The 27,763-nt window shown below is 44.4% G+C and overlaps 2 protein-coding genes across 13 annotated transcripts in view; one reads left to right on the forward strand and one right to left on the reverse strand.

The window, feature by feature from the left end:
- The window catches only part of LAMB3 (laminin subunit beta 3), a 164,289-nt gene that overhangs the window by 95,646 nt on the left and 40,880 nt on the right, over positions 1-27,763 (forward strand). The window contains exons 2-5 of one of the 12 annotated variants that reach the window (XM_042976611.1): positions 5,014-5,392; positions 20,813-20,941; positions 24,671-24,855; positions 26,358-27,693. The gene's annotated coding sequence lies outside the window, so the exon portion shown is untranslated. Of the gene's footprint in view, positions 1-5,005; positions 5,393-6,621; positions 6,702-6,772; positions 6,791-6,842; positions 6,950-8,125; positions 8,567-8,624; positions 8,789-20,812; positions 20,942-24,670; positions 24,856-26,357; positions 27,694-27,763 lie in introns of those variants that run through there. The other 11 variants (XM_042976608.1, XM_042976618.1, XM_042976619.1 and 8 more) reach the window with 11 other exon arrangements.
- On the reverse strand, positions 5,405-6,650 carry G0S2 (G0/G1 switch 2). Its single transcript, XM_042976625.1, has 2 exons — positions 6,454-6,650; positions 5,405-6,306 (listed from the first exon to the last, which is right to left on the reverse strand). The coding sequence occupies exon 2, from the start codon at positions 6,286-6,288 to the stop codon at positions 5,977-5,979; it is 312 nt and encodes a 103-aa protein (XP_042832559.1). The 5' UTR covers positions 6,289-6,306; positions 6,454-6,650; the 3' UTR covers positions 5,405-5,976.

Consider the following 27,763-nt stretch of genomic DNA (forward strand, 5'->3'; position numbering starts at 1 on the left):
GGGGAGAGGCAGAGACAGAGGGAGAGAGAGAGCATTCCAAGCAGGATCCACACTGTCAGTGCAAAGCCGGATGTGGGGCTTGATCTCAGCAACCATGAGATCAGGACCTGAGCCATAATCAAGAGTCAGACGTTTAACTGATTGAGCCACCTAGGCACCCCCAAAATTCGATTTATTTAAATCAAAGAACAAAAGAAACAAACAACAAAGCCCTCAAAACAGGTCACCCAACTTCTTTAGGACTGCCTTCTGGTTTAGCAATTTTACAGTGTGATGGCTTTTTTTCCCCAGAGAAAACTCTGATAAAAGTATGGTCTATATAGAAGCAGGTAAAGATGAGTAGAAAGAGAGAGAGAAATGAAATGAGAGTGGGTGTCAGAAGGTATCACAGTCATTGAGAGAGACTATGCTGGAGTTAGAATTTTACTTTTTAGGCCTCAGCCTACCATTTAAAGAAGCAAACTACTGACTCTAGATTTCTGGAATTCATCTTAAATGTCTTAATTTATTCTGCAGTTCCCCCTAAATGAATTAATTTACTGATTTTGACATGTCAAAAGTTCCTCCATGATGGCCATTGTCATTCTAACTCAGTTTTTGTCCTTTATCAAAGTAAGCACAAGAGTTAGGATCACAGGGTGGCTTTATAAGGGAAGTAGGAGTTCTTCCAAGAGGAGGTTGCAATTTTGATGTAGAAGAACCCAAGAAAGACAGAAGAGGCTGTTTAGTAAGAGTGTGTGCTTGGGTGCCCTTTCTAAGCAAAGGTTAGGAAAGGGCCATGCAGTCAATGACCTGACAATGTTTGACCCTGGAATACAGACTAAAAAATGACCTTCTTTCACATGTTGACCAGACAGAGAGTACTCTCATGAATGTTTTGTAGGGGACCCAAAGCTAAGTTTGGCCAATTGCCTTTTCCTGAATTGGGCATCCGTCTAATGGATCTGCAACTGTTATCCCTTAGGCCAGCTTGGACTGGATTGGCGGCTTATTGAACCATTCCCTATGACACACTCCCTTATACCTATATTAGAAATAGGTGTTCCAGAACAAAACAAAAACAGTTTCATAAGACAAGACTTTATAATATAGACAAACAAAAGCAAAGGGAAAGTGAGCAGCAGGGGAATAAGCAGTTTAATGACAAAAATAGTTATCAAATGGTATATCTCCCAAACCGAAGGTCTAATAACCTTATACAAAGGCCTAGGTATAATAATTTACTAGCATGTACACCTGTAAACTAAAATATTGAATTACTTTGTACAAACACTGAGGTCTAATGATTTTATACAAAGACCTACTTGGTTGTAAATCATATAGGTGGTGAGAAGTCAGTGAAACCACTGGAGTTCAGATTGTCATTGGAACTGACTTAACTGGCAGTAGATAGAAGGACAGATAGAGTTTGGACACAATGAACCCAGTAAGCTCATGTGTTGCCTTCTGGGAAACAAGAAAGTTAGAGATTGGCGTACTTTCCCAGACTTAAGTGGGCTGACATCACCTATAGAAGCATATTTACTTGTTGACTGCCTGGCATTCTGAAATGTATTTATGGGGTGAGTCACTTACTGATTGGTTGACCCTCAGAAGTTAGGGACTATCACTGACTGGTTAGCTTTGTAAAAGTGTGTTAACTGAGGTGAGTTATCATTCATTGAGCCAATGGATTTATTTATTTATTTATTTATTTATTTATTTATTTATTTATTTTTAAACTGTTTTTATTTTATTTAAAAAAAATTTTTTTAACGTTTATTTATTTTTGAGACACAGAGAGACAGAACATGAATGGGGAGGGTCAGAGAGAGAGGGAGACACAGAATGTGAAACAGGCTCCAGGCTCTGAGCAGTCAGCACAGAGCCCAACACGGGGCTTGAACTCACAGACCGCGAGATCATGACCTGAGCCGAAGTCGGACGCTTAACCGACTGAGCCACCCAGGCGCCCCGAGCCAATGGATTTAAAACTGATTATGGATACTGTAATTATAGGAACAATCAAACTTGTCCTAAGAATGTGGCAATTAAAAAAAAAAACTAATGTTTATTTTTGAGAGAGAGAGAGAGAGACAGAGAGAGACAGAGCGTAGCGGGCAAGGAGTAGAGAGAGAGGGAGACACAGAATCTGAAGCAGGCTCCATCCGGGCTCAAAGCTGTCAGCAGAGAGCCCAATGTGGGGCTTGAACTCACGACTGCGAGATCATGACCTGAGCGGAAGTCGGATGCTTAACCGCCTGAGCCATCCAGGTGCCCTGAAACTTTTTTTTTTTTTTTTGAAGTTTATTCATTTATTTTGAGAGACAGAGCAGGGAGGGTGAGAAAGGAGAGAAAATCCCAAGCAGGCTCTGTGCTGTCAGTGCAGCGCCTGACGCAGGGCTTAAACTCACTAACCCACTAACCCTGAGATCATGACCTGAGCCGAAACCAAGAGTCAGACGCTTAACTAATTGAGCTGCTCAGGTGCCCCTGTGGCAACTTTTTAATATTCTCACAGTTGATAGCAACTATTTGTTTTCACTAGAACAAGTGTAAGTTGAAATTTGATACAACACAAAATTACATATTTACTTATATTAATAGATCGGAGTTTTGTGGTGTTTTGTAAAGAGCAACGTGACTAATAAGTGTTTCACTATGACGAAGTTTGAGAACCATTAGATACAACCACTAGATTAGGGTGTTTCCTAAGAGGCAAAAGTATTAGTTAGATAACTTAATTAGGAAATAGTTTATTTTTTGAATTAAATTCATTATTTTTAATATTCATCCAGCAAGAAGGAAAATATTTGGCAACATGCTGAGAGGAAGAACACAGACACTGGAAACATAGAGAGGGTGTGTGTGTTGGGACCTCAAAGGTCATAAGACTAATCTCCCTCCAAGTTCAGAAATCTCCTTTCCAATTTATACCACCCCTCACAGATGATTTCCAATCTCTGCTTGCATGCTTTAAGTAATGAGGCACTTACTACACATCACAAAGAAACTCATATTTTGAATTATTCTGATTTCTTAATGACCTAAGATCTGCTTCCTTGTACTTCTATCTGATAATTCCAGCATTTTCAAGCCACATCAAATAAATCTATTTTACTGACTTTATTGGGTCAATATGGAAGCACTTCAGATATTTGGAGGCAATTGTTATGCAACATTAGTGTATTGTAACTCTAGTGGTCTGTTCAATTGTTCTGTAGGTGACAGGGTTTCTGGATTCTTATATGCCCAAGTCACTCTGATCTTAGCAGGTTTTTGTTTGTCACGGTGTCTCTTGAAATATAACAACTTTCATTGGCTGAAAGCTTACTGTATGCCAGGTAGTGCTGTAAGCACTTTACATGCATTATCTCATTTAATTAGCAAAATTATCCCACAAGGAAGGCACAGTTTTATAGATGGGGAAGGAACTTAACTAACCTGAAGCGGGGAATTTATAAGTAACTTTTTCAAGGTCTTAGAGCTAGCAAACGAAGGAGTCAGAATGCAAACCTAAGCGTATCCAGGCAATCTTATTTAACTTCTTTGGTTTCCTGCCTGCCAGATTATAAGGTAAAACAAAACCTCCTCCTCATCCCTTTTGCTTGACATTGCACTTCTACTACTAAGATGCTAGGTTTTTTAGCAGGCCCTTGTTGGCTTATATTGAGCTGGCAATTAGTGAAACACCTAGGTCTTTTTCACATGATCTGCTGCTAGAATAAACCTTTATAATTCTGTGGCCATGAAACTGGGTTTTTGGAACTAATTCTGTACTCTTTCTTCTTCCCTGTTCAGTTTCAATTGGTTAGCTTCAGTGCATGGTACTAACCTGTTGAGCCGTTTTGAATCCTGACTCCACTGTCTCAGCTCTGCATCAGCAATAGAATTGATACCTTCTGTCACTTCTCTTAGGTTGATGATAAAATTGCCAATCAGGATAGGGCCAAGGACCATTTTTGTCCCTGTGTTGGGAGAGAGACTTATATTTGACCATAGTCTTTCAAGATCACCTCAAAACCTTGACTCTGAAACTATTAAGCAAACCCTTTTTCCTTCCTTTGCTTTAACCTGGGGTTACTCAACCTTAGCCCTATTGACATTTTGGATTAGAGAATTCTTTGTAGTGGGCAGGGGGACCTGTGTATTATAAGATGTTTAGCAGCATTCCTGGCTTCCTTAGATGCTAGTAGTAATGCCCTTCCTCCCCTACCAGACAACCAGAAATGTCTCCAGACATTTTCAAATGTCTTCTGGGTGGGAGTGGGAGTGGGGGAAACAGAACAAAATTGCTTCTTGTTCTTTTGAGTATCAGTGCTCTAACTTCATGAATTGATTACTTGAGCAATCAAGTATTTATTAAGAACCTATTATTTGCCCAGGACTTGATACTTTCAACAAACACTAAAGAGGAAGAGGAAGATAAGGACCTTGATCGTGAGAAGATTATACTTTTTCCCTGGAGGAAGAGAACTCAGATGGGTGTTAACCAGCCTTTTCTCTTTCTAACCTGGAGCTTCTCACTATGATTTGAGTTGATAAAGAGGAAGGTTTGGTAAAGCTAGAAATCCAACTAGCCATTCTTGGCTTGCTTTCTCTTTTCCTACCAGCTGGGAAGCTGGTGCTTCTTTCCTCTCTCTTTCTTTTATTAAGATACAGTTAGAAGAGGGGTGCCTGGATGGCTCCTTCCGTTAAGCATCTGACTGCAGCTCAGGTCATGATCTCATGGTTCCTGAGTTCAAGCCCCATGTCAGGCTCTGTGCTGACAGCTCGGAGCCTGGAGCCTGCTTCGGATTCTGTGTCTCCCTCTCTCTCTCTGCCCCTCCCCTGCTTGCGCTCTGTCTCTCTCTCAAAAATAAAATCAATATTAAAAAATATATACAGTTAAAAGAAAGGTATCAGTCATAGGAGGCTCTGGTCCGGTGTGAGGTGGCAAATAGTCTTTCTGCCCTAGAACTAATCTGTATCTGCTGTTAGTGTGCTGTAGCTCAAAAGTTGATTTATCTTTTTTTTTTTTTTTTTTTTTTTAAGAAAGACAGACTGCTACGTGCAACGCCTCATTTGGATGTGTCTGGAGTCTTGGAAGCTTGAGTACCCTACATTCTCCTACAAACGGACCTCGAGAGCTTGTTTGGAGGTTCTAGCGGGGGAACGCAGCTACTCGTATACCCTTGACAGAAGAACAGTCCTGCTCTATCGGGGAAGGTCGTCCTCTTCGACCGAGCAAGCTCACAGCTTCAGGAGGGACGCACATGGAGCGGTGAGGGAGGAAGGGGACACCCGCCTAGCCAGCCAGATCAGCCGAATCAACCCTGGCGATCAATCGGGGGACAGATGTCGCGGCCAGATCGCCCTCACATCTGAGAAGTTGATTTATCTTCTGATCTTAAAATGCTAAGTCTGATGCAAGGTATAAAAGTTTCTCTCCTGCCACCCCTAACATGAAACAAAAACAAATCTTCAGCATACTTACAAGTGTGTAATATGAACATCAGGGTCCCTAACAGTGAAGCAAACGCTGACTTGGCTTCAGGGAGCTGCTCTTCCCACAGTGCTCCTGCCCCTTCACCAGCATGCTCACCCTCCTTGCTATCTCTCCACCCCAGGGAAACATGGTCAAGGAATCAGATACTGAGATATAGTATAAAAAGATTTTTATTTCAAAATGCAAAATGGTGGTCACCTTAATAATAATAATATAAAAAGCATTTCCCCTCCTTCCACCCTAGTGCAAAATGGTAGATGCACTCAGATAGCTCAAAGATACATAGTTTTGTATGTGTCTTCCTGCAGTGCTGCACAGCAGCAAAACTCAATCCCAAACTCCTTTTGGTGGATCCGTGTGGTAGTTCAGTTCTAGAAGTCAGTGGCTTCTCAGATGTAAGTCCAAACAGCACAGGACTCCTGCTCTCTCCCACTTGGGCCTGACCCTACGCGCGCTCTCTTCTCACGCTCAGGCTATCTGTCCCCTCCCTCTGCCGGCTCCCAGGGGTCCTAGGAGGCGTGCAGCCGGTTGGAGAGCGCCCGGCTGCAGAGGACGGCCTCCTGCTGCTTGCCTTTCTCTAGCGGGGCCTGGGTCTCCGGGACCTTCCGTTCCCGGGCGGCCTGCAGCTCGGCCACCGCTGCCTCCCTGTCCCGCAGGCGGCTGGCGGCGGTGAAGGGGCTGCACACAGTCTCCACCAGGCCGATCACCACGCCGAAGAAGGCCAGCACGCTGCCCAGCACGTACAGCTTCACCAGCTTCCGATTGGGCTTCTGGGCCATCATCTCCCTGGCCAGCGGGATCAGCTCCTGCACCGTTTCCATCTCGGGGGCGGGGATGACCTGCGGGAGGAGCGGCGCAGGAAAGGGGCCCGTTCAGCCACGGAAGGATGGCCACGGCCTTCCCGAGCACCCTTCTCTCGGGCGTCCCGCAGGAAGGGGGACCCGCCCCGGACCCCGCCCAACCGCGCTCTGCCCCGCGGGGCTCACCTTGGAGGCGCAGCGCGAGCGGGAGGCAGCGCGAGCGGGGGGGCGGCGGCGCGGCGGCGGTCAGCGCGTCCGGGGTCCGGCCGGCCTCTGCGCTCTCCTCCTCTTCGGCAGCCGCGGCTCTTCCAGGTGGAGACTCCGCAGCTGGCACCTTGGCAGCGTCCCGGGGCCGCTTATATCTTTCCTCCGAGACCCGCCTATCGGTCTCCCAGGGCCCCGGGCCAGCGCAGTTCTTGCCAGAGGAAGGAGGGGTGAGGAAGGGGAAGGGGCGGGGCGGGGGAGGGGAGGGACCGGGAAGGGCCCAGGGGAGGCGGCCGCGAGCAGTGCACCTCCAGGCGGTGTGAGCTGAGAGTCCCGGGCAGGGGAGACCGAGGCGGGGGTGCGGGGTGGGGTGCGGCCGCAAAGCAGGAGGTCCCACTCCGGGTCCGCACAAGGGTGAGGACCCGGCACCCTGGGTATCGTGTACAGTTCCGACGTGACTCCTCCTTAAGAAGTGTGGGTGGGTGCGCAGCTTCCCTTGTCTGGGGCGACCCTAGAGGGACCCCTATGAGGACATGGGTTGGAGGCGGGGGAGGTTCTACCTAACCGGAAAATCTTTAGTTTTTATTCCTAAGGGGTGCCATCTTCCCACAGGCGTGGGGATCGGAGGGGAGAAGGCAAGGGATCGTGGTTAAGGAACAGAACAGGTCTCCAGGCTTTGTGTGTGCTTGTGTTTCTTTCCGGCCTGACTGGTTTTATTCACAGGTGCTTGCATTGCTACGGTAACTTGATAGATAACTATTTATCGAGGGTATCCTTTAATTGCAGGTGTATGTGTGATACGTCTCTGTGCTTGCCTCTGTTGGTGTATGTACTTCTGTGTCAGGGAACTACCATTAAATCCAATGATCCCCACTCCTACTTGAGAAGTGCAGTTTGGGGGCTTGGGGGGACCTGAAGATGGAAAAGGGCTGTTGGTAAATTTCCTCTGCGGGTCTGGAATGCAGTTAGTTTATGCTCTCAATAATTATTTGCCACTTCCCTGGGTCTGGGGGTGCCATACCACAGAGCCAGTTCAGCTTATGGAAACAGGGGCGGAAGGGTGAGAATAGAGGGTTTGGGTAAGATTTAAAGAGACAATTCTTGGAGGGCTCCCGGCTGGCTCAGTTCAGAAGAGCATGTGACTCTTGACCTCAGGGTCATGAGTTTAAACCTGGCTTTAGGAATAGACATTACTTAAGTAAGACTTAAAAAGAGAGAGCATTCTTGGAAGCAAGTGTGAGGAGAGTAAGATACATTTTGGCCTGGGTGAAAACATCGTCACCTTGGGATAGGGTGTAAGGATAAAACTTTGGTTATCCACTTATCCGAGTTAGCTAGCAAGAGGGGAAAAGCAGAGGCAATTGGGCCAAAGGGCTGCAAGCAGTGAAGGGAGAGGGCAGGAGGAGGAGGGGGAAATCAGACTGGCCAGAAAATTGTAAAGGTCAGTGATGCAATCTTGCAACAGTTTGTCATAGGCTGAGTGCTGTGAGGAGGGACTGGGTAAAGGGCGGCTTCAGAGATCAAGTGTTTGAGTCCTTGCAAATTTTAACAGTAATCTTTTTTTGGGGGGGGGGGTTGGGGGTTGGTGCTGAGGTAGTTTCCCAATTTGGTTAAAAAAGGCAACAATAATAACTGCCCTATGCCGTGGCTATTAGTATTTCAGGTAATAAGATCTATATATGCTTGCAGATTGGGCAAGGTTACTTAAATAGCTTTTGTAAAATTCTACATTTTAGTCTGTACCCAAGCAGTCAAGGTGACGTGGGGCCCAACAGGGGTTATTCCTAGACGGTGGTGTCCTGGTGCTTATTGTTCTTTTAATGTTGTCAGACGGGAAATTTGCGCAACAAGGGACCAATTTGAGATTAATATCAATCTTGGCATTTTCTGTGAATCTTCCTTACAATTTTGGAGAAATCTCCAATACCTGGCAGAAATGATACATGAGCTTTCTCAAGATTTGTGAGTGTTCCAAACATTGTGGCCTCTGGAAGAGTGTACGATGTGTACCTTAATATCAGAGCTTTCACCTGGTTTCTTCTCTGAAAGTGAGTCAGCCCAGCTTTGGACCCAAAACTCTGAAATTGACTCAATGGTAAGCATTTCCGGTATTTCTGTAAATCATAGACGAAAACCGCATGTCTTCCAAGGTCAGCAGACTGTAATTTACCTACAGTTCCCCTTTCTTGTGATTTGCTGTGGCAGAATACATCAGCATCTCAGATAAGTTCCTCTCTTCCCCTCTTTGATAATCTGACTTTGACCCCCAGACCCCACCAGCTTGCTGGCCAGACGGAGACAGACACAGCAGCAGGAGGTATGGATTGGAGTTGCCAGTGCATTTGGTGCTTCTGGTTTAGGTGATAGCTGGGGCTGAGTGGGAGATGGTGGGAACCGAAGGCTGAGGAATCCAGGGCTACCTCATGTTTAGGAATTTCTGATAGCTCCTCTGTCTAGTGGGGCAAGAGAACCCAACTTCTAGGGTAGCAGGTTAGGTAGGGCTTGAGAAACTAAGCATGTGCTTTGTGCTGATGTCACTTTAGAGATGTAAAGCCTTGTGTTGCAACACACAGGTCAGACACAGGTTATAGCTCTGAAGGCCGGACCAGCTACAGGGTCATCAACCATTTCAGTGTGCCTAGGGCTGAGGGGTTTCCCTGAGTGCAAGAATTAACAGGGCTGAGAGTGGGACAGCTCTGGGTAAACTGGGATAGTTGGTCACCCTACCCTGGTGTCTATCCTAACATTTAATTCTGCCATTTCTAGGAAGGTAGGAAAGGCTAGTTTAAAGTGTGTTTGTTTTCGGGGGCCTGGGTGGCTCAGTTGGTTAAGCGTCTGTCTCCTGATCTCAGCTCTGGTCATGATCTCATGTTCGCGAGCCCCACGTAGCACTCTGTGCTGATGGCATGGAGCCTGCTTGAGATTCTGTCTTTCCTTGTCTCTCCCCCTCCCCCACTCATTCTCTCTCTCTCTCTCTCTCTCTCTCTCTCTTTCTCTCTGTCTCTCCCTCTCTCAAATAAATAAAACTAAAAAAATTGTGTTTACAGGGGTGCCTGGGTGACTCAGTAGTCGGTTAAGCATCCGACTTCGGGTCAGGTCATGATCTCATGGTTCATGGGTTCAAGCCCCGTGTCAGGCTCTGCGCTGACAGCTCAGAGCCTGGAGCCTGCTTTGGATTCTGTGTGTGTCTCTCTCTGTGTGTCCCTCCCCCTCTTGCACTGCATCTCTCTCAAAAATAAATAAATGTTACAAAAAATTTTTAAAAAATTTTTTTTATTTTGCTTTCCAAATCCCTTTCTCCCAAACATTAAAATACTCAGAGCCATCTGCAGAGGAAACAGTCACAAAGGTACAACAGGTAGTCTTAGGGATAAGTACAGAGGTGGGATAGAGCTGTCCCAACAACTGTGCTTTGGGGATTGAAGGAACAGGAGACCGAGGCCTTTTGGATGATTGGTTGTATATGAACTTCAATGATTAGTATTATTATTTTGTTACCAGCTCCTTGCTGCCTAAAGTCACTGCTCACCCCTGGTATTCCAGGAGGCAGGAGGGAGAAGATCATCCATCATAGAAGATAGGATAAAATCATTTGTAAATCTTACACTCAGTCCTTAGAGTTACTTTCATCTCATGTATGCTAGTTGGAGAGGTTTCTCATCTCTCAAATATCAACGGATGATTTTTATTTTATTTTTTATTTATTATTATTTATTATTTTATTTTATTTTTATTTCTATATGATTTTTAAATTTATACATGCTTTTAGTTTAGTTTATTTATTTTTAAAAGTTTATTTGTTTATGTTGAGAGAGTGAGTGGGGGAGGAGCAGAGGGAGACAGGGAGAGACAGAGAATCCCAAGCAGCCTCTGCACTGGCCCCAATGAAGGGTTTGAACTCACAAACCTTGAGATCATGACCTGAGTCCAAGTCAAATACTTAACCAATGGAGCAACCCAGGTGCCCCTTAACGGATGATTTTTAAACCTACACTCTAACCTTTATCTTCCTCTGGTTTTGTAGATTAGAGTTCTAGAGGCTAGACATTTCTGTGTGAATCTCCTGCTTTTATCAAAAACTTAACACACTTTAAACAAGACTCCCGATATTCTCTGTACTCTTACAAATGAAGTCACCTCAGTATCCTTGTGGCTAGCAGTGCATCTCCATTTTACCCATTCTCTGGGCCTGAGATACTGTGGCATTTTCTTAGAGAGGCTTCTTTCCTGACGGCTCTATCCCACCATTCCCTACTTAGTGTCCTATTTATTTTCTTCATAGCATTTAGTACCTGACTTTATATTGATGAACTGTTGGTTTGCTTTTGTGTTGTCTTCCATGTTAAGCTTCAGTGAGGGCTGGGACTTTGTTTTGCTTTTCACTGTGTCCCTAGAACCTTGTATGATTGTTGACATATAGTAGGTTCTTAATAGGTAACTATGGGATTAATTAATGTCTTCTCCGTTGGATTGGCAAGGGAGGGACTATGTTTATTAAGTTTGCATGCAGTCAGATGTTTAGTGGATGCTCAAAGAAGCATTTAGGGTATTTTTTCTTTTTTTTTTTTTTTTTTTTTTTTTTTTTTTTTTTTTTTGGTAGGCTCTATGCCCATCATGGGGCTTGAACTCACAACCCCTTGATCAAGAGTTGCAAACTCTACCTACTGAACCAACCAGTAGGCACCCCACTGTTTTTGGGTTTTGACAGTTTTCTTTTCTCCTTGTCCTTCTTCTCCTTCTCCTTCTTCTCCTTCTTCTTCTTTGCCTTTCGTCTTCTCCTCTGTAATCCATTTCTAACACTACCACCAAATAAATCTTCCTAAAATTAGATTTTTATTCTTAATGCCTGTTTAAATCCCAGATCATTTCTCATTGCCTACATGAACCTGGATTCTGCATACTGAATTTACTTGATCAGTATTCCTGGAATCTGATACTTCTATGATCTGCCCTTCCCTACTCATCTAACATTATATTCCATTCTCTAACAAGAACCCTTTGCTCCACAGATGGGTTTCTCATAGCCCGAGTCCATTCTCATTGTGGTTGCCTCACTTTTGCTCATAATCTTCCTACCTGAAATGCGGTTGTCTTTCTCCTCTGTCTTCCTTCCTTCAGTTCATGTACTCGGAGAAGCCACCAGCACACCCTGATCTCTCTTTTCTGTGAATTTCAGCTGCCTTTGTGGCTCATTCTGCACGGGTTGGCACTGCATTGTGTACTGTTCTCTACAGCTCTCTCATTGTTCCCTGTGGGCTTGCCCTGTCTCTGTGGAAGACCAGCTCTTTGTACCTTTCATGGTGCTAATGTATAATAGGGGCTTAATCAATACTAGTTAGATTGACCTGAAAGTCAGTATTGAGACAGAGATTACAAAATGATCAGACTCTCTTGGGATGTCATTTTAGGCACAGTAGCTTGTCCTTGGCTCAGAGCCTTGGGGTCAAAATTGCCCAAGACCTGGCAACTTGGCTTAGTTCCTTCCACTCTGTCTTCCTCACCTTTCACTTCCACTCCCAACATAGTGTCTGACATTGCAGGGATTGGCTTATTCTGGGGCACTCCTCCAGCCTGCTCCTGGGGCCTCAGGGTCTTGGCAAATCAACACTGATGAGCAGACCCTTGGTAGACATTTTGCTTTAGTCCCTCATGGCCTCTGGCCAAGCAGAGTCACTATCTGCTGGACCATGCAGGATGTGCTGGGAGCAACACCCTACTGCCCACATACCATGTCTGAATCGCACTGCTCTACTTTGTAAGGTTGAATCAGCGCAGGGAATTTTTCTCAAGCTCAAATCCCAGCTAGACTTAACAGAATAGGGTTCTGGAGTCAAATAGACTTGGGTTCATTCAAGACCTGTCTTCTCTTACCAGGGTCTGACCTTGGACAAGTGACCTAACTTCTCTAGTCTCCATTTCCTCATCTGTAAAGTGGGGTTGATGATAACACCTATGAAATGAGATGTGGTAAAGACTGGATGAGCTAGAGAACTGGAAAAGGCTTAGCAGTCTGGCACAAATGAAGCAATCAATACATGTCATTGATTCAGTCATTACTCTGTTGTCTTTGCCCCCTGCTTGTGTCAGCAATTCTTGTAGTCCTTTATCCTAGCCCAGGTCATTCACATTCTCCAGGTGACATATAGTCAGCAATAAGATCCAAAAACACTTGTTGAAGGGGCGCCTGGGTGGCTCAGTTGGTTAAATGTCTGACTATTTGGTTTGGGGCGCCTGGATGGCTCATTCCGTTAAGCATCTGACTTAGGCTCAGGTCATGATCTTGTGGTTCATGAGTTCAAGCTCCACGTGGGTCTCTGGGCTGACAGCTCAGAGCCTGGAGCCTGCTTTGGATTCTGTGTCTCCCTCTCTCTCTCTCTGCCCCACCCCCCAAAAAAAATAAATTAACATTTGGGGAAAAAAACCCCAAAAACATTTGTTGAAGCCAGCCATGTATCCGTTACTGTGTTAAGTATAGTTATAGAAAGCAAAATACAACATTGTTTAAAAAAAATATATTTGAGAGAGAGAGCAAAGGGGAGGGGCAGAGAAAGAGGGAGAGAGTGTGGAGCCTGATGCTGGGCTCGATCTCACAATCATGACCGAGCTGATATTAAGAGTCAAGACACTTAACCAACTGAGCCACCCAGGTGCCCCAGAATACAACATTGCTTTTGCCCTCATGAAGCTCATAGTCAAGTAGAGGACTCAGACATTAAATAAATTATTACAATATCCTAGGATAAGCACAGTAATAGAAATATACACCAGGGAAACAAATAGAGTAGAATGGGTACTATATTGATTCAGTTTGGGGAGGAAGTTGTCAAAGAAGGCCCAAGAGTGGATGATGCCTGAGCAGCTGAAGGTATTAAAGGATGGATGATGTTCATCAGTGACTCTGGGAGTGGGGGCTCAGGGTTGGGGGAGGACTGGAATGAAAGAGGGCTGCATATAGAAAGGGTAGGATGTATGAAAATACATTTCAGGGTCCAAGAGAAGTTAAGCAAAACTGGTATCAGAACATAAAGGATGAGTTTTGGGAAATGGCAGGAAATGAGGAGGAAGTAGTAGGCACAGAAACCATAATGAACAATTATGCATATGGTCACCTACATATGTGATGTCTAGTAACTAATGACCACTCCCGTCTTCTAGAAATACATTCTTCTTGGCTTCCATGTCATATTCTTCTAATTTTCCTCCTATTTTATTCTGGACACTCTTTAGTTCTTTTTCTCACTTTTGCCTTTTATACAACCTCTATACGACCTATTTTTCTCACTTTTGCACTTCTCAGGACTCAGTCTTGGAACCTCTTTTTAAACTCTACACATTCTCTTCAGGTGATTTAGTTTACTTGCAAGGCTTCCATTATTGCTCTGTAAAGATGACATATACATCTGAGCCCTAGACCTCTGTATCTTCCTGCCTAGTCTACATCTTGACTTGGATATCTTGCAGGTATCGAACTTTTCATATCTGAAGCCAAAATTGATATTTCCACCTCCAAAACTTGCACCACCATCTTTCCTGGTCAAGGCTTCACAATCTATCTGGTAGCCCAGGTTGTAAGCCTGGGAGTCATCCTTTTCTCCTCTCTCTCTGTCACCTCTCATACATGATCATCAAGACTTGTTATTCTGGGGCACCTGGGTGGCTCAGTCATTAAGCATCTGACTTCAGCTCAGGTCATGATCTCATGAGTTCACTTGGTGAGTTCGAGTTTCACATCAGGTGAGCACAAGCCCCACTTTGGGTAAGCACGAGCCTGGTTTCGGGTGAGCTCCAGCCCCACTTTGGGTAAAAACATGAGCCTTAAGCCCTGGGTGAGCCCTACTTCTCTATCTCTCTGTCTCTCTCTTTCTCTCCACACCCTCCCTCCCTCTCTCTCTCTGCCCCTTGCTCACTTGCTCCCCCCAGAAAAAAAGAGTTATCATTCTGCCTCTTAAATACCTCTTGACTTTGTTTTCTATCCCCCTTGCCACCCTCCTAGTCTAAACCCTCATCATCTTACCTGCACTATTGCTGTGGTCTCATAACTGGTCTCTCTGCATTGGGTCTTGACCTATCCAATCCAGTCTAAGCCAGTCCAATCCAATCCAATCCAATCCAATCCAATCCAATCCAGTGTAATCTTAAAAAAAAAAAAAAAAAGAAAGCAAACTTATCATGTCATTCTTCTTTTTAGAACCCTTCGATGGCTCCCCATCTTGCCCTTTGCATAATGCCCTGGATTCTTAGCATGATGTATAAGTTCACTCATGACTTTGTCCTTGCCTTTTTTTTCCAGTTTCATTGTATATCCCTCAACCCTTACTTTCTAGGTGCCAGCCCCACTGATCTGTTCCTTCATAACTTCAGATCCTTCCTCGTGTTGTTCTCTCCACCTGGAACACTCTCCTCATTTCCCTTGATCTGGTGAACATTTACTCATTCTTCAAGTGTCACTGTCCTCTCACTGTCTCAGAGAAGCCTTCCCTGCTGCTCGGATGAGGGAAGCACCCTGTGTTGCACGGTTCCCACAGCCATTTCACTTTCCTTCTCATGACTGTTGTCTGTTTCTATTGCAAGACTGTCAGCTCTATGAAGGTGGCAACTATCTCTGTCTTGTTCAGTACACTGTTCTCACGGCTAGCACAATGCGAAGTCCACTGAGTTATTTAATCATAGCTATCAATTTATCTTATATTGAATTGGTTATCCTGCTGGCGGTCAGAGAAATTGATGGATTTCAGACAGCAGCACAGTTCAACAAGGTTGGCATTTTAAGTAGATCACTATTGGAGTGAAGAATACATGAGTGGAGCAAGATGAGAGGCAGCGAGTGGGATATTTTTAGAGTAATTCAGGTAGTCATGGACTAGGCTGAGATAAAGGTAATGCAGATAGAGGGAGACAGATTTGAGTGAGGCATTGTAGGTAAAGCTGGAAGACTTAGTGCTGTAGAAGAGAAAAGGAGTTAGAGGTGACTCCCAGGTTTGGAGAGAAAAGAAAGAAGAACACGTTTGAGGAGGAAGAGAATGAGTTCCATTTTGGTTATTATGAGTTTGGGCTGTTTGTGAGATATGCAAGCAAAGATGGTCATTAAGTGGTTGTATATGAATCATGAATTTGGAGCTCTGGAAAGAGATTGGGTTGGGAGTTGAAGATTTGAGAGGTTTCAGTGAGTTGAGAGTGGCTGAGATCTTGGAAATGGGGAAATACCCCATGAGAGAACAGAGACAAGAGAGAAAGGATGGGAATATGGGGACTGTGGAAATATTGTTTGCCTTGGGCTAGGGGTGAAGCAGAGCAATAGGTCTTATTCTTAAATCAGCCTGTGGAGTAGTTGTTCTAAGAGTATGTATCACCAAATCTGATTTTCTCCCTTCACATCCAGACTCTAGACCAGGAGCCCTCTTGGAATAAAGGACTCGTTTCTTTATTTCGTTATTATTTTTTTAAATTAAAATTCAAGTTAGTTAATACACAATGTAGTCTTGGCTTCAGGAGTAGAACCCAGTGATTCATCTCTTACATATGACACCCAGTGCTCATCCCGAAAATTCCCTCCTTAATGCCCATCAACCATTTAACCCATCCCCCCCACCCACCACCCCTCCAGCAACCTTCAGTTATTCTCTGTATTTAAGAGTCTCTTGTGGTTTGCCTCCCTCATTGTTTTTATCTTATTTTTCCTTCTCTTCCCTTATGTTCATCTGTTGAGTTTCTCAAATTCCACATGTGAATGAAATCATATGATATCTGTCTTTCTCTGACTGACTTGTTTTGCTTAGCATAATACCCTCCAGTTCCATCCACGTTGTTGCAAATGGCAAGATTTCCTTCTTTTTCATCGCTGACTAGTACTGGTAGAATCACATCTTTATCCATTCGTCAGTCAATGGACAGGTGTGTCAGAGTGGCTAAAATTAGCAATTCAGGAAACAACAGATGTTGGCAATGATGCGGAGAAAGGGGAACACTTTTGCACTATTGGTGGGATTGCAAACTGGTACAGACACTCTGGAAAACAATATGGAGGTTTTTCAAAAAATTAAAACTAGAACTACCGTATGACTTAGCAAAGGACTCATTTCTAATGTGGTAGACAGAATTTTAAGATGGCCCCTGATGTACAAGCCCTTTAAAACCCCCAGCATTTGTGAATAGGATGGGATAGTGCCCCCATGATTAAGTTATATTATTGGACAGCTGATTTAATAAAATTAAAAATTCTGGTGCATCTGAGTGGCTCAGTTGGTTAAGTGTCCAAATCTTGATCTCAGCTTTGGTCTTGATCTCAGGGTTGTGAGTTCATGCCCATGTTGGGCCCTACGCTGGGCATGAAGCCTACTTAAAAAAAAAAAATCAGTTCATCAGTCACCTGAATTGCATTTCAAGCATTCAACAACCACAAGTAGCTAGTGGCTACCATATCGGACAGCACAGGTATAGAACATTTCCATCATTGCAGAAAGGTCTATAGACGCAGAGCACTGGGTCTCAATCTATGGAACGGTAGGAAATCATCTGGGAAGTGGTTCTCAATTCTGGCTACAGGTGCTGCCTGAATTCTTTGTTCCTCTTTATAACTAAAATTGTTTATTAACAGTTGTCTACAATCACTATATCTATTTCTTCATCAACCATTCACTCTTTTGCCCATGTCCATCTGGCTTCCATTACCACCACCCCACCAAAATCCAATGGGATATTTATTGAATGAACTGGGTTTTATCATTCAACAGATAATAACTATTTCTTCCTTTTAGAAACACCTTTTCTCTTTGCTTCAGGGACACTGCACTCTCCTTTTCTTCATTGTTCCACCTTAGTTTCTTCTTCCCAGATTTCCTTCATTACATCTTTCTTTTCTATCAGTCAGTGGTTCTTAATCTTGAACATGCATTAGAATCACTGGGGAGCTTTTAACATTTCTGAAGACCAGGCTAGATCAATTAAATAAAAAATCTTGCCAAGTAAGACCTAAAGATCAGTAATATTTAAAGGTCTAAAGGTGATTCCAATGTGCAGCCAAGGTTATGAATTACTCTCTTAATGCTGGGGTTTTTCCAGTGTCCTACCATGATTCCTCTTCTCCATCTACAGTATTTCCCTAGGTCAGTGGTTCTCAGCCCTGGCTCCACTTTAGAATCATCCTGGGAGTTTTTAAAAGCCATCATTGCCTGGGAGGTCCCCAAGGTGGATCCACCTTAATTCCTGTGGGTGATTCTAGTATCTCCTATGGCTTAAACAAGACTTTAGAGGTCCTAAGCCCTGAAAAGATTGAGCTTTCCACCCTGCCCATGTAAATAAAAATAACAGCATTAAATTTTAAAATGTATATTGGGGGTTTACATACAGCCTTCTAATTTTGCCCAAGATATTTACTTCCATATCTTAAAAAAAATTTTAAATATAAAAATTTGTAAAAACAATGTTGGTACCTCTACTTTGCTGGCACCTTAAATACACATTTAACTTCCCTTTGGAAGTCCAGCCCTAAATCTCATCCCAAAGGTCGCCTCCTTGGAGAGACTACTCTTATCCATCCTTTCTAAAGTGGCACTCCCAATATCCTGAGATCCATATCTACTATATCATCCCATTAAAATAATATTTCACAAAAATGTTGAAATTTGTAATTGTCAGATTTAGTCTTTGGTTTACTTGTTTATTGTTTACCTCTTGTCTGTCTTTTTTGCTGCTATCTTGTTTGTCCTCATCTAGCACAATGCCTGGTACAAAATAAGTGTTCAATAAATATGAACAGAATGAATGAATGAATGAATGAATGAATGAATGCTGATGTATGGCAAGTAGCTGTGAGTAGATTAATACCAAGGCATGTAGGCCACCTTGGGTTGTTACCCGTAAAAGGCTGTCTTCATGGGGTGGGATGGGAGAAGTGAGTTCGTGAAAAGGGAGGACCCTGACTGGTTACACGGAGGGAGGCCCTTGGCTCCAGTAACCTGGTCAAGGCTTAGAGCAGTAGGAACATGCCATGATGTTGGGTGAATTCTGGGGCTGATGAAAACTAGTATTTATTTTTAGGTCGTAGTTTCCCTGTGTCACTTCCAAATTTTCAGTACAATTTCTTAAACTCAGCAGCTATGTGTTTTGTTCTTTGGGGAATGGAGGAAGGATTGTGTCTTTGGGTTTGAGGTCAAAATAGGCCAGAGAGATGGTTAAAAGAAAGCTGTGAGTATTTGAGGACAAACGGCAACGAGAATCAACTTGTATTATCTGCTAGCATTTCCCTAGAACTGTCAGCATTATGGTTTTTTTGATAGTAGAAGAAAGGGTGATTTGGATGGCTAAAGAAGTTGAGATCACTCTGGTTATGTAATTAATAAATTATTTGGTAATTGTGCGTTTAGCATCTGTGTCCCATGAGACAGTAGTCTCCCTCCAGACAGTGATTCTGTCTGACTTATTTACTACTGGTCACTGGGTGCCTTGCTTGGTGGATGCTCAGTAAATATTTGTTTTGTGAATGAATGGTTCTGGATGTTTTTGTGTTTCTGGGTCAAAAGTCAAAAGAGTCTGCTGACATGTGATGAGGAGAGCCGGAAGAAAAGCCCAGGCTCTGAGGATGAGGAGCCGATAGAAGCTGGGGGTGGAGGGGTGTTATGTACACAGTCTGATTTGCTGGGAGGGTTCACATCCAATTCCAGGCCGCCAGGACAGCTGGAGGGATAACAGGACACTGTTGGCCCTAGTTAATGAACTTTGAGAGACAACTATTCTGAGACCCTGTTGGGTTGTGGGAAGGGGTTTTTTAGTGTCTTAGGCTTGGTGCTCATCGGCCCAGGGTTGGAATGGGCCTACAAGTACCAATGGAATACATTATCTTTGGCAGCACAAGGACAGGTAGGGACTGACAGACCTTAGGCTACATATGTTCCCTGATTCTCTGAGAGTAACAAAGAATTCTTAAAACATGTTGAGGAGTTCTTGTGTCCTAAGAACCTCTCTCCACTTGTGCCCTTTCCTCCCTTGGACCCACATTTATTCCTTTCATTGCCTCTGACTATTCTAAAAGCTGGGTCTTATATGCCTTGAGTGGCCTGGGTCCATAGCCTGAGCACAGAAGTATTTCAGTTCCCCAAACCAAAAATACTGCCATTTTGATTCCTGGCCTTTCTCTCCCCAAGTACCAACCATGGTAGATGGAATAGGAGGCCTAACTTTGAGAACCTGTTGATCAGCAGATTGGCTCATCATGAATTTTCTCGGGTTCTAGTTCTTAGGAGAAAAAATATTTACTTTTCTCTCTATGTTGTCCTGAAAGGGAATTATGTGGCAATATTCATGACAGCATATTTTTCAACACTTTTTGTTAGGTTTTCCCTTGCCCTATGGATCCATACTAATAAATCAATATCTGTTTTTGAGCACCTACTATGTACAAACACTGGGCTACGCACTCATTAGGGGATAAAAAGAATGGCCAAGGGTCATTCCTGTCCTCAAAGAGTTTACAATCAAGGTTTGGGGACAAATCACAAAATAACTAAAATTTGAATAAGTGTTTAATATGTAAATTTGGTGTAGAAGGGATTTACAAACAGAACAGTGCTGATTGTTGCTTGAATTGTATAAGTAAGGTCTGCTGCTGGGACTTGGGAAGGATTTACAAAGAATAGCTGAGAAGTCATCACTGATCCAGGAACCTGATCCAGCTCTTGGATTTAGAATTTATCCAAGTACACAAGAGATGGAGATGGCCAGGCAGACAGGCAGAGCTGAATGCATTGAGCCTAAATATGGTCAAGGGAATGAAATGGCTGGATCAGAGCACTTGTGTGAAGGTTGCTGTTTGAGATAAGGTCAAATGTGCAGCTTTTTCAGCAGCACCTGAGAGTCTGGCTGTGGACTTGGTATTTTAATCTGGAGATGATGGAAAGCGTACAGGTCAAAGTGCATACCAAATCCAGCTCAGCAAATGGAGCGCTAGCCGAGTGCTAATAAGATGAAATGTACACTGGAAAAAGTGCAAAAGCATGTGTGTGTGTCTATGTGTGTACATGTATGTGCATATACCTCTGAAGAAGGGCAAAAGTTCAAGGTGTAGGCCATGGTTTTAACAGTATTTGATTTGAGACAAGATAGAGATGTTAATGTGTCTATAAGCTCAATATGGGTCCTTGGTGTGCTTTGGTTGGGAAGAGCCTCCTGTACTTCAGGCTCCAACAGCAGGAGTAGAGTTGCCAGAACAAAAGTTGTACTGGAATGCTGTTTTCTTTCCCTAGGTCCTTGAAGACAACTGCTTTGATAAGATGTCTAATATTCACACAGGAGCTTCGCGAGCTCTTCCCTGGGGGAGAGTCTTATTCTCATGTGTTATTCCATTCAGGTTTTTCTAGGACTCAGAGCCAACTTCACTTTCTCGAACCATCGCACATCTTCATGCAGAGTTTACTGAGCCACCTGATGTGACATGTTCAAAACTTGTCTGGGAGAAGAAGTATCGATGTACAACCAGGTGAGCAAGCATTTGTCTGAGACAAAAGAGTGTTCTCTGAGACATAGAATTTCTGGGGCTAAAACAAGGAGAATCCTGGAAAACTGCAGTGGTTAGTCACCCTACAACATACCAGAATCTTTTCCTTGAAGATTCGCCCCCAACCCCCGTGATTTTTCTCTCAGAAACTAGAGCAACCTGCCTGTCTCATAGATATTTATCCTCTGTCTACATCTTGTAGAGATCTCATGGGCTATGTTTCTAAGGTTTTCCAAGGGGATACCACTTGTGATGCTTTAGGTTTTGCAAATCTAAAATATTCACCAGGCCATTTTTTCCTATCACTTTCCTTGAGATGTTGTATTCCACAAACTATTCCATGTAACGTTTCCTTTTTGTCAAAAACAGATTCCCTTAATCTTGGGAGGACCAGATAGGCAATGGAAAGAATATGGATTTTTGGAAACTCAAAGATACGCTGATGGATTCTGGTTTCACCATATACTAGTTGTGGTAGACAGTGCTATTTGTTCACCACGCTGTATTGCATTTTCCTTTTCTGGGCACAGAGGAAGATCACTTAGGCGCCCTCTGAGCAGTTCTGGCTAATAAGTTGTAAGCCAAATGACGGTGTCACTTTAGAGCTGAAGCATGGAATATGGGAGAACTTCTCCACACTCCTCTATCCTTGCTGTCATGATCATTAAGGACCTGTGTCCTTGTTGGTGTAGCTACAAGATGGCAGAAGTCCCTGAATGGCTATAGAACAGAGGACCTCTCCCCTCACCATTGTCTCCCATTTTACTTTGTACGAACAACAAATAAATGTTTGTTGTGTTATGCTGGTGAGGTTTTGTGGTTAGTTTATTACTGCAGCATAACCTGATTAAAATGCTAGTTCTGTGTCTTCATCACCTTGGGCTACCCAAATAATATACCATAGATGGGGTGGCTTAAGCAATAGACATTTATTTCTCACAGTTCTAGGAGGCTAGAAGGCCAAGATGACGGTGCTAGTAATTGGGTTCCTGATGAGAGCCAGCTTCCTGGCTTCAGACAGGTGTCCCCTTACTGTGTTCCCACACAGTGGAGGCAGAGCTCTGGTGTCTGCTCCTCTACTTATAAGGTCTCTAATCCCATGTGGGGACTGTACCCACATGACCTCATCTAAACCTAATTACCTTCCAAAGGCCTCATCTCCCAATACCATCACATTGAGGTTAAGGTTTCAACATATGAATCTGGCGGCGGGGGGTGGGGGGGGGTGCAGACATATTCAGTCTCTAACACCTCGTAAACTTTTCAAGCTACCTAATAATGCTGAGGCTAATAATTTAATAATTATTAAAAAAGGGAAATAATATCTCCTTTAAAGAGCCACCTTCTAGGGCTTCTGGGATACATAAGTGAGATACTGTAGACGTGGTGTTTAGAATGGTTCCTTATACATAGCAAAAGCAGAAAAATATTTTGTTCCCTTCTGTTCTTTCAGGGAAATACATAGCTATTTCTTTCTGGAGTAATACTTAACCAAAGGAGTAAATGCAACCTCTCATGTCCAGGGAAGCATACACAGAGTCTCCAGATGATGCAGGTTGTTTAGTTCTCTATACTGTTGTTTAGTTCTTGGTCTTTCACCTGGAGAGGTCTTTGATCAAGGGACTCATGCCCAGAGCATGCCGCCATGATGTCAGACACTGGACACCAGGACACCCGTGTTCACTTCTAAGCACCATATCTTAAGAAGATTGCTGACAGATGGAGGAACTTCTAGAGGAAGGTGTGCAGGTTAGGAAAAGTCTGGAAGCCATGAGTGAACCATCTACTACAAGTAAGTTTGCCAGATTCAGCAAATAAAAATATGAGAAGCCCAGTAAAATTAGAATTTCAGATAAATAATGGATCCTATTTTAGTATAAGTATGCCTCATGCAATCTTTGGGGTTCTACTTATACTGACAAGGTGTCCCTTGTTTATCTAAGATACAAATTTAACTGGGACCTCTGTATTTTATCTGGCAGTGCTAGTTACAAGGATCATTGGGGACAGTGCACACACATCAGATCGAGAGAAGCAACATCACAGTTAGGAATCCAAATGTGTGATTATACTTGAGCACTGGGAGCTGCTGGGTATGCAAATTTCTGAGTGAGCAATGGGGAAGTTCAGAATTAGGTATGTTATTCTGGGAGAATTGCATGGGAAAGGCAAAGTTGGATGAGGGTGGGAATTTTAGTTATCCTCACTTCCTCTTTCCCCTCAAAATATAGATAAACCAGAACTGACTCTTTCTTTCTTTTGATTTGCCCTGAGACATATAAGCAGGAAGATAAGGTGCTGGTAGTTACTTGTTACATTTTCTGCCCTCCCTCTCTTTTTGTCTGTTCTTCCTTACACGTTTATTAGCACATACATTTATTGAGGAACTATGCTAAGGGCTTTCTTGACATAAGAACTCTAACAGCCCCAAGAAGCAATCTTTCTTAAGAAAGGGAAGCCATATCTTACAAAATCTACAATGTTTTAGAAAATTTGTAGTGAACTCCTGGGCAGTCCCTGGGTATAGTGGTTCAGGGCAGAGGAGGGAGCAAAGAGAGATGGATTAATAGTTTGTAGATGAACAAAAATTACTGTCTTCACCCTGATGCTTTTTACTTTATGTTTACTGATTATTCGAATAAAATATGCTCATTATAGAAGACGAAGGCATGCAGAGAAATAGAAACAGACAGGAAGGGGAGCCTGGGTGGCTCAGTTGGTTAAGCATCCCAATCTTGATTTCTGCTCAGGTTGTTATCTCACAGTTGTGAGACTGAACCCCGTGTCTGGCTCTGCACTAGGTGTGGAGTCCGCTTGGGGTTCTCTCTCTCCCTCTCTCTCTGCCCCTCCCCTGCTGGTTCCTCCCTCGCTCACACTCATTCTCTCTGAAAGAAAGAAAGAAAGAAAGAAAGAAAGAAAGAAAGAAAGAAAGAAAGGAAGAAAGGTACCTGTGTGGCCCCAGTTAAGCGTTCGACTTTGGCTCAGGTCATGATCTCACGGTTCGTGAGTTTGAGCCCTGTGTCAGGCTCTGTACTGACACCTTGGAGCCTGGAGACTACTTCAGATTCTTCGTCTCCCTCTCTCTCTGCTCCTTCTCCATTTGCACTCTGTGATTCTCTCTCAAAAATAAACATTAAAAATTTTTTTTAAAGAAAGAAAGAGATAGGAAATATTAACATGGCTACTTTCTCCCTGTCTTCTCTCTGAATATTAGTTTTCTTTAGAGTTAAGTAGATTTTATGTACATTTATTTTCTAAGTCTCCACCCCCCCCCCCCCGCCCCACTTAACAGTATCCCATCAGCTTTTCCCTCTTTATCAGTATTAAATCTCTTATCAGTATTTTAGATCAGAAGGGAGTCAGTTTTGACTCACATTTTCAAGGGAAGGAATGAGATTGGATAAAGACTCATCACCCTTCTCTGCTGGGATATTGCCCAGGCTTTGATCTGTGTAAAACAAAGGCCCCAGGAAAAGAAAGTGCCTTTTATCTATCGCCCTCAGATTTGCTAGGCAGCTGCCCTGAGTTAAGAACAAAACATCTGCCCAGACCAGCTTTGACTCCTATCTTTATCAGGTGTTGGACTCTGGTTTTGCTAAATCTTGATGGCCATAAAACAGTAAGTCTGTTATCCTTACACTTGTTCCTCTGCCCTCTATCCTCTGTTTGTAAACACTCCCTGCCCTCTACCCTCTGTCCTTCCCTGTGCAGGAATGCTAGGAGCATCGCCCTGCTCTCGGGAGCTTAGCTCGTTGGTCCCCGGAGTGTCCCCTCATCCCTTCTGGTCCAAGTCATGGCTTCTGAGGACTTTGCAGCCCCTAAGGCACAGAGTGGAATGCACAAAGCACAGATTTTCGGGTTGGGCCCTGGGGCTTCCGTGGATGGCCTGCTGCCCGGTAAGTGAGCTATGAAATATCTGGATGGGATTGATATTTGCATTTTGATAAGAACAACTGCAGATTCTGCTTATCATAGGCCTTGACGCCTGCATGTGATGTGCACGTGAGCACAGACATCTTTTATAGAGGACGCACCTAGCCAGGCCACAAGTTTGCATTGTTTCCTTTAAACTTTATAAGGATCCACGAGGCAGATGGCTAATATTGCCATTGTAGGCAAGCCATTTTGGTTGTGCAAAAGCACACAGCTGGGGGTGCAGAGTCAAGACCTTCACCTTCACCTCGCTCACCTTGAGGTCCGGGCTTTAACTGCTGTCCACCCTGAGAGCAGAACATTCTGGAACTGGAGAGGGCTTTAGGGGAGATTCAAAAACATTGAATGCCCCAGCCACTCTGCAAGCCAATTAAATTTGGGGGTGGGGCCTGGCTTAAGTCTGTGATTTTGTAAGTCTTGCAAGTGGTTCTGAGGGACAGCCTGGATTGAGAACCAGTAAAATCCAACACCTGTATTCTCAAATGATGAAAATGAGACCCAGCGAGGGGCTTGCCCTAGTTTACACTTTAGTTGAGAAGCAGAGCTGGAGCTAGGACCAGGATTTCTGAGATGCTCCAGTCCATACGTGGACCCTATGCGGCCACAAGCACTGCAAGGAGGTGCTGATTAAAAGCCTTTAGTTGGGGCTAATTCCAGATGTGGAGCCAGATACACCGATGCCCCCCTCCCCCCTCAAACCTCGAAGTGCTCACTTCCCCATACTCCGTCAACAAACGCCAGTCTGAACATTTGGATGTTCAGTTTGTCGGCCTACTGGCCCTTTCTGGGATTGTATTTAGAAGTTTGAAGTCCTGTTTGGCAGCCCTCTGCTAGGTCGGGGAGCAGATCTCCTGAGGCAAATGCCCACAGTCCCCCTCCGTGTCTTCCCCAAAGGCTGCTGACCTGCCGCGCGGCTGCATGTTGCCCCCTTCAGGCATCTGTCTCTCTCCTCTCCGGCTGGGCCATGGCCACATGGGGAGCTCCACATGGCATCTCTGTGGCCAAAGGTCACAGAGGTTGGGTGTAGATCTCGAAAACCTAATACCCTGAGGACAGTGACTGGACAGCAGAGGTGGAGGCGGTTGGGGTGGAGAATGCTTGGTCATGAGCTGGCTTGTCTGCTAGAGGAAGGTCAGGAACCCACAGTACAGGTGGTAGAAATGCCAACATATTCTTCCCTCTTCTCTGGGAAGCCAGCCAACAATGGGCCAGACATAGGCCAGCTTTCTACTCCAGCAAGCTGCAGGCTACACTGAGCTGTACCCCTCAGGAGGGAAGGGTGGAGCATTTGGGGGTGTACCCTGGGAGATAGAAGGAGCTGAGGTGACCCAGGAGCCTGACCTCAGGGGAGGGGATTCCCCCTTCCTGTGGCGAGGCAGAAGTTGTGTCATCCTGTCACATACACTGTGTTTAGGTCACTGTGATGTGTTTCCGGCTACTTTCTCTCTCTTTCCATTCCTTATAGGGTACTCAAGTCCTCAGTCAGAACAGCTCCCCGTCAGCGTGGAGGGGAAACCCTACCAGTATGTGCCTGAGCCTCTGAGATGGGGAATTTGGATGCCAGCCCCTTCCTCATCTCTGCCCACACAAGAGAGCCTGTCAACGTGGAAAACAAACAGGAAGGCACTTAATGGTGTCTGTTTTGGATGTTCCTACAGCATCATTGCCTCCCCAGGAGCGCCCAGCTAACACCAGTCCTCCAAGATTTGGAGTAAGAGCTCAAAGAGGCATTTTCAGAGATGTTGGGTCTTGATTAGGTTTGGTAAACACGAAGTTCAGAGTCTGATGGGTTCTGGTCAAAGATTAGCAAAGGGAAAGACAGGGAATTTAGGTGATGTTAGGCTCTAAGTGATGGTTAAGAATATGAGCGCTGGAGCAAACTGGTCTGGGTTCAAATGAGCACTTACTAGCTGGGACCAAGTTCCTGAAAGTGTGCCTCATTTTCTTCATCTGCATAGGAAGGATGATTAAGTGCCATCTTCTACAGAGATGTAGTGAGTATTAAATGAGTTAATACATATAAAGGGTTTAGAACAGTGCTTGGCACACCCTGAGCACTTGGTAAAATGTTAGCTGTAGTTATTTTAAGTTGACTGCCTGATTTCTCCTGGACCTCAGGCCCAAGCCAATGTGTGCCGTTGTCCTTTGGGCAGACATTCAGGCTGAGGAGGTGAGGGTAGGGGAGAGAGAAGGGCACGAAAGAGAGTCAGCCCCTGACAGGCATCCCAGGCCCCTGTTCTGCTGGCCTCTGTCTGAGGCTGGGTTCTTGCCTGTGCTCAGTAACATAATAAACTGTCTCTCTCTGGTTTTGGGGGAGGCGCACGGAAGAGTGACCAATGTCTGGGCCACTGAGCTATGGTGCAGGTGTGAAGGGCCACGCCAGCTTGAGTCACGTGGCGAATCCCCAGGGCTGTTCCTGGAGCCTACCCTGTCCCACAGACGAAGACTCAGCCATGACTCACCATGTTCAGGTGGTGCCTGGGCCTTAGTCACCTGGTGCCTCTTCCTACCGACACCTGTGATCCGGCATTCACAGCCTGCACCAGGCTCTCTTATCCACCTTAAACTCCTCTCCTTTCTTCTCTCCTTCCCTCTCCTTGCTCCCTATCCCTTGATCTCTCATTGATCAGATCTTGGCTGATCTCCCTGACGATTTGGATGGGTTGAGCCTGACAGATGGATAATGGAGACTGGAGATTCTAATGCCACCCCCACACCCTGTCAGAGACATTGCCAGGAATGACTGATAAGCACACAGGATGCTGCCTACATCAACATGGTGACATTTATGTAATCTGGGGGTAGGTGCCTCCAGAAAGACCCCCCTCTCTGCAGTTGACTGCCACAGGAATTTCCACTATAAGCCGTCCA

Source organism: Panthera tigris, chromosome F3 (assembly GCF_018350195.1).
Source record: "Panthera tigris isolate Pti1 chromosome F3, P.tigris_Pti1_mat1.1, whole genome shotgun sequence".
Taxonomy (NCBI): domain Eukaryota; kingdom Metazoa; phylum Chordata; class Mammalia; order Carnivora; family Felidae; genus Panthera; species Panthera tigris.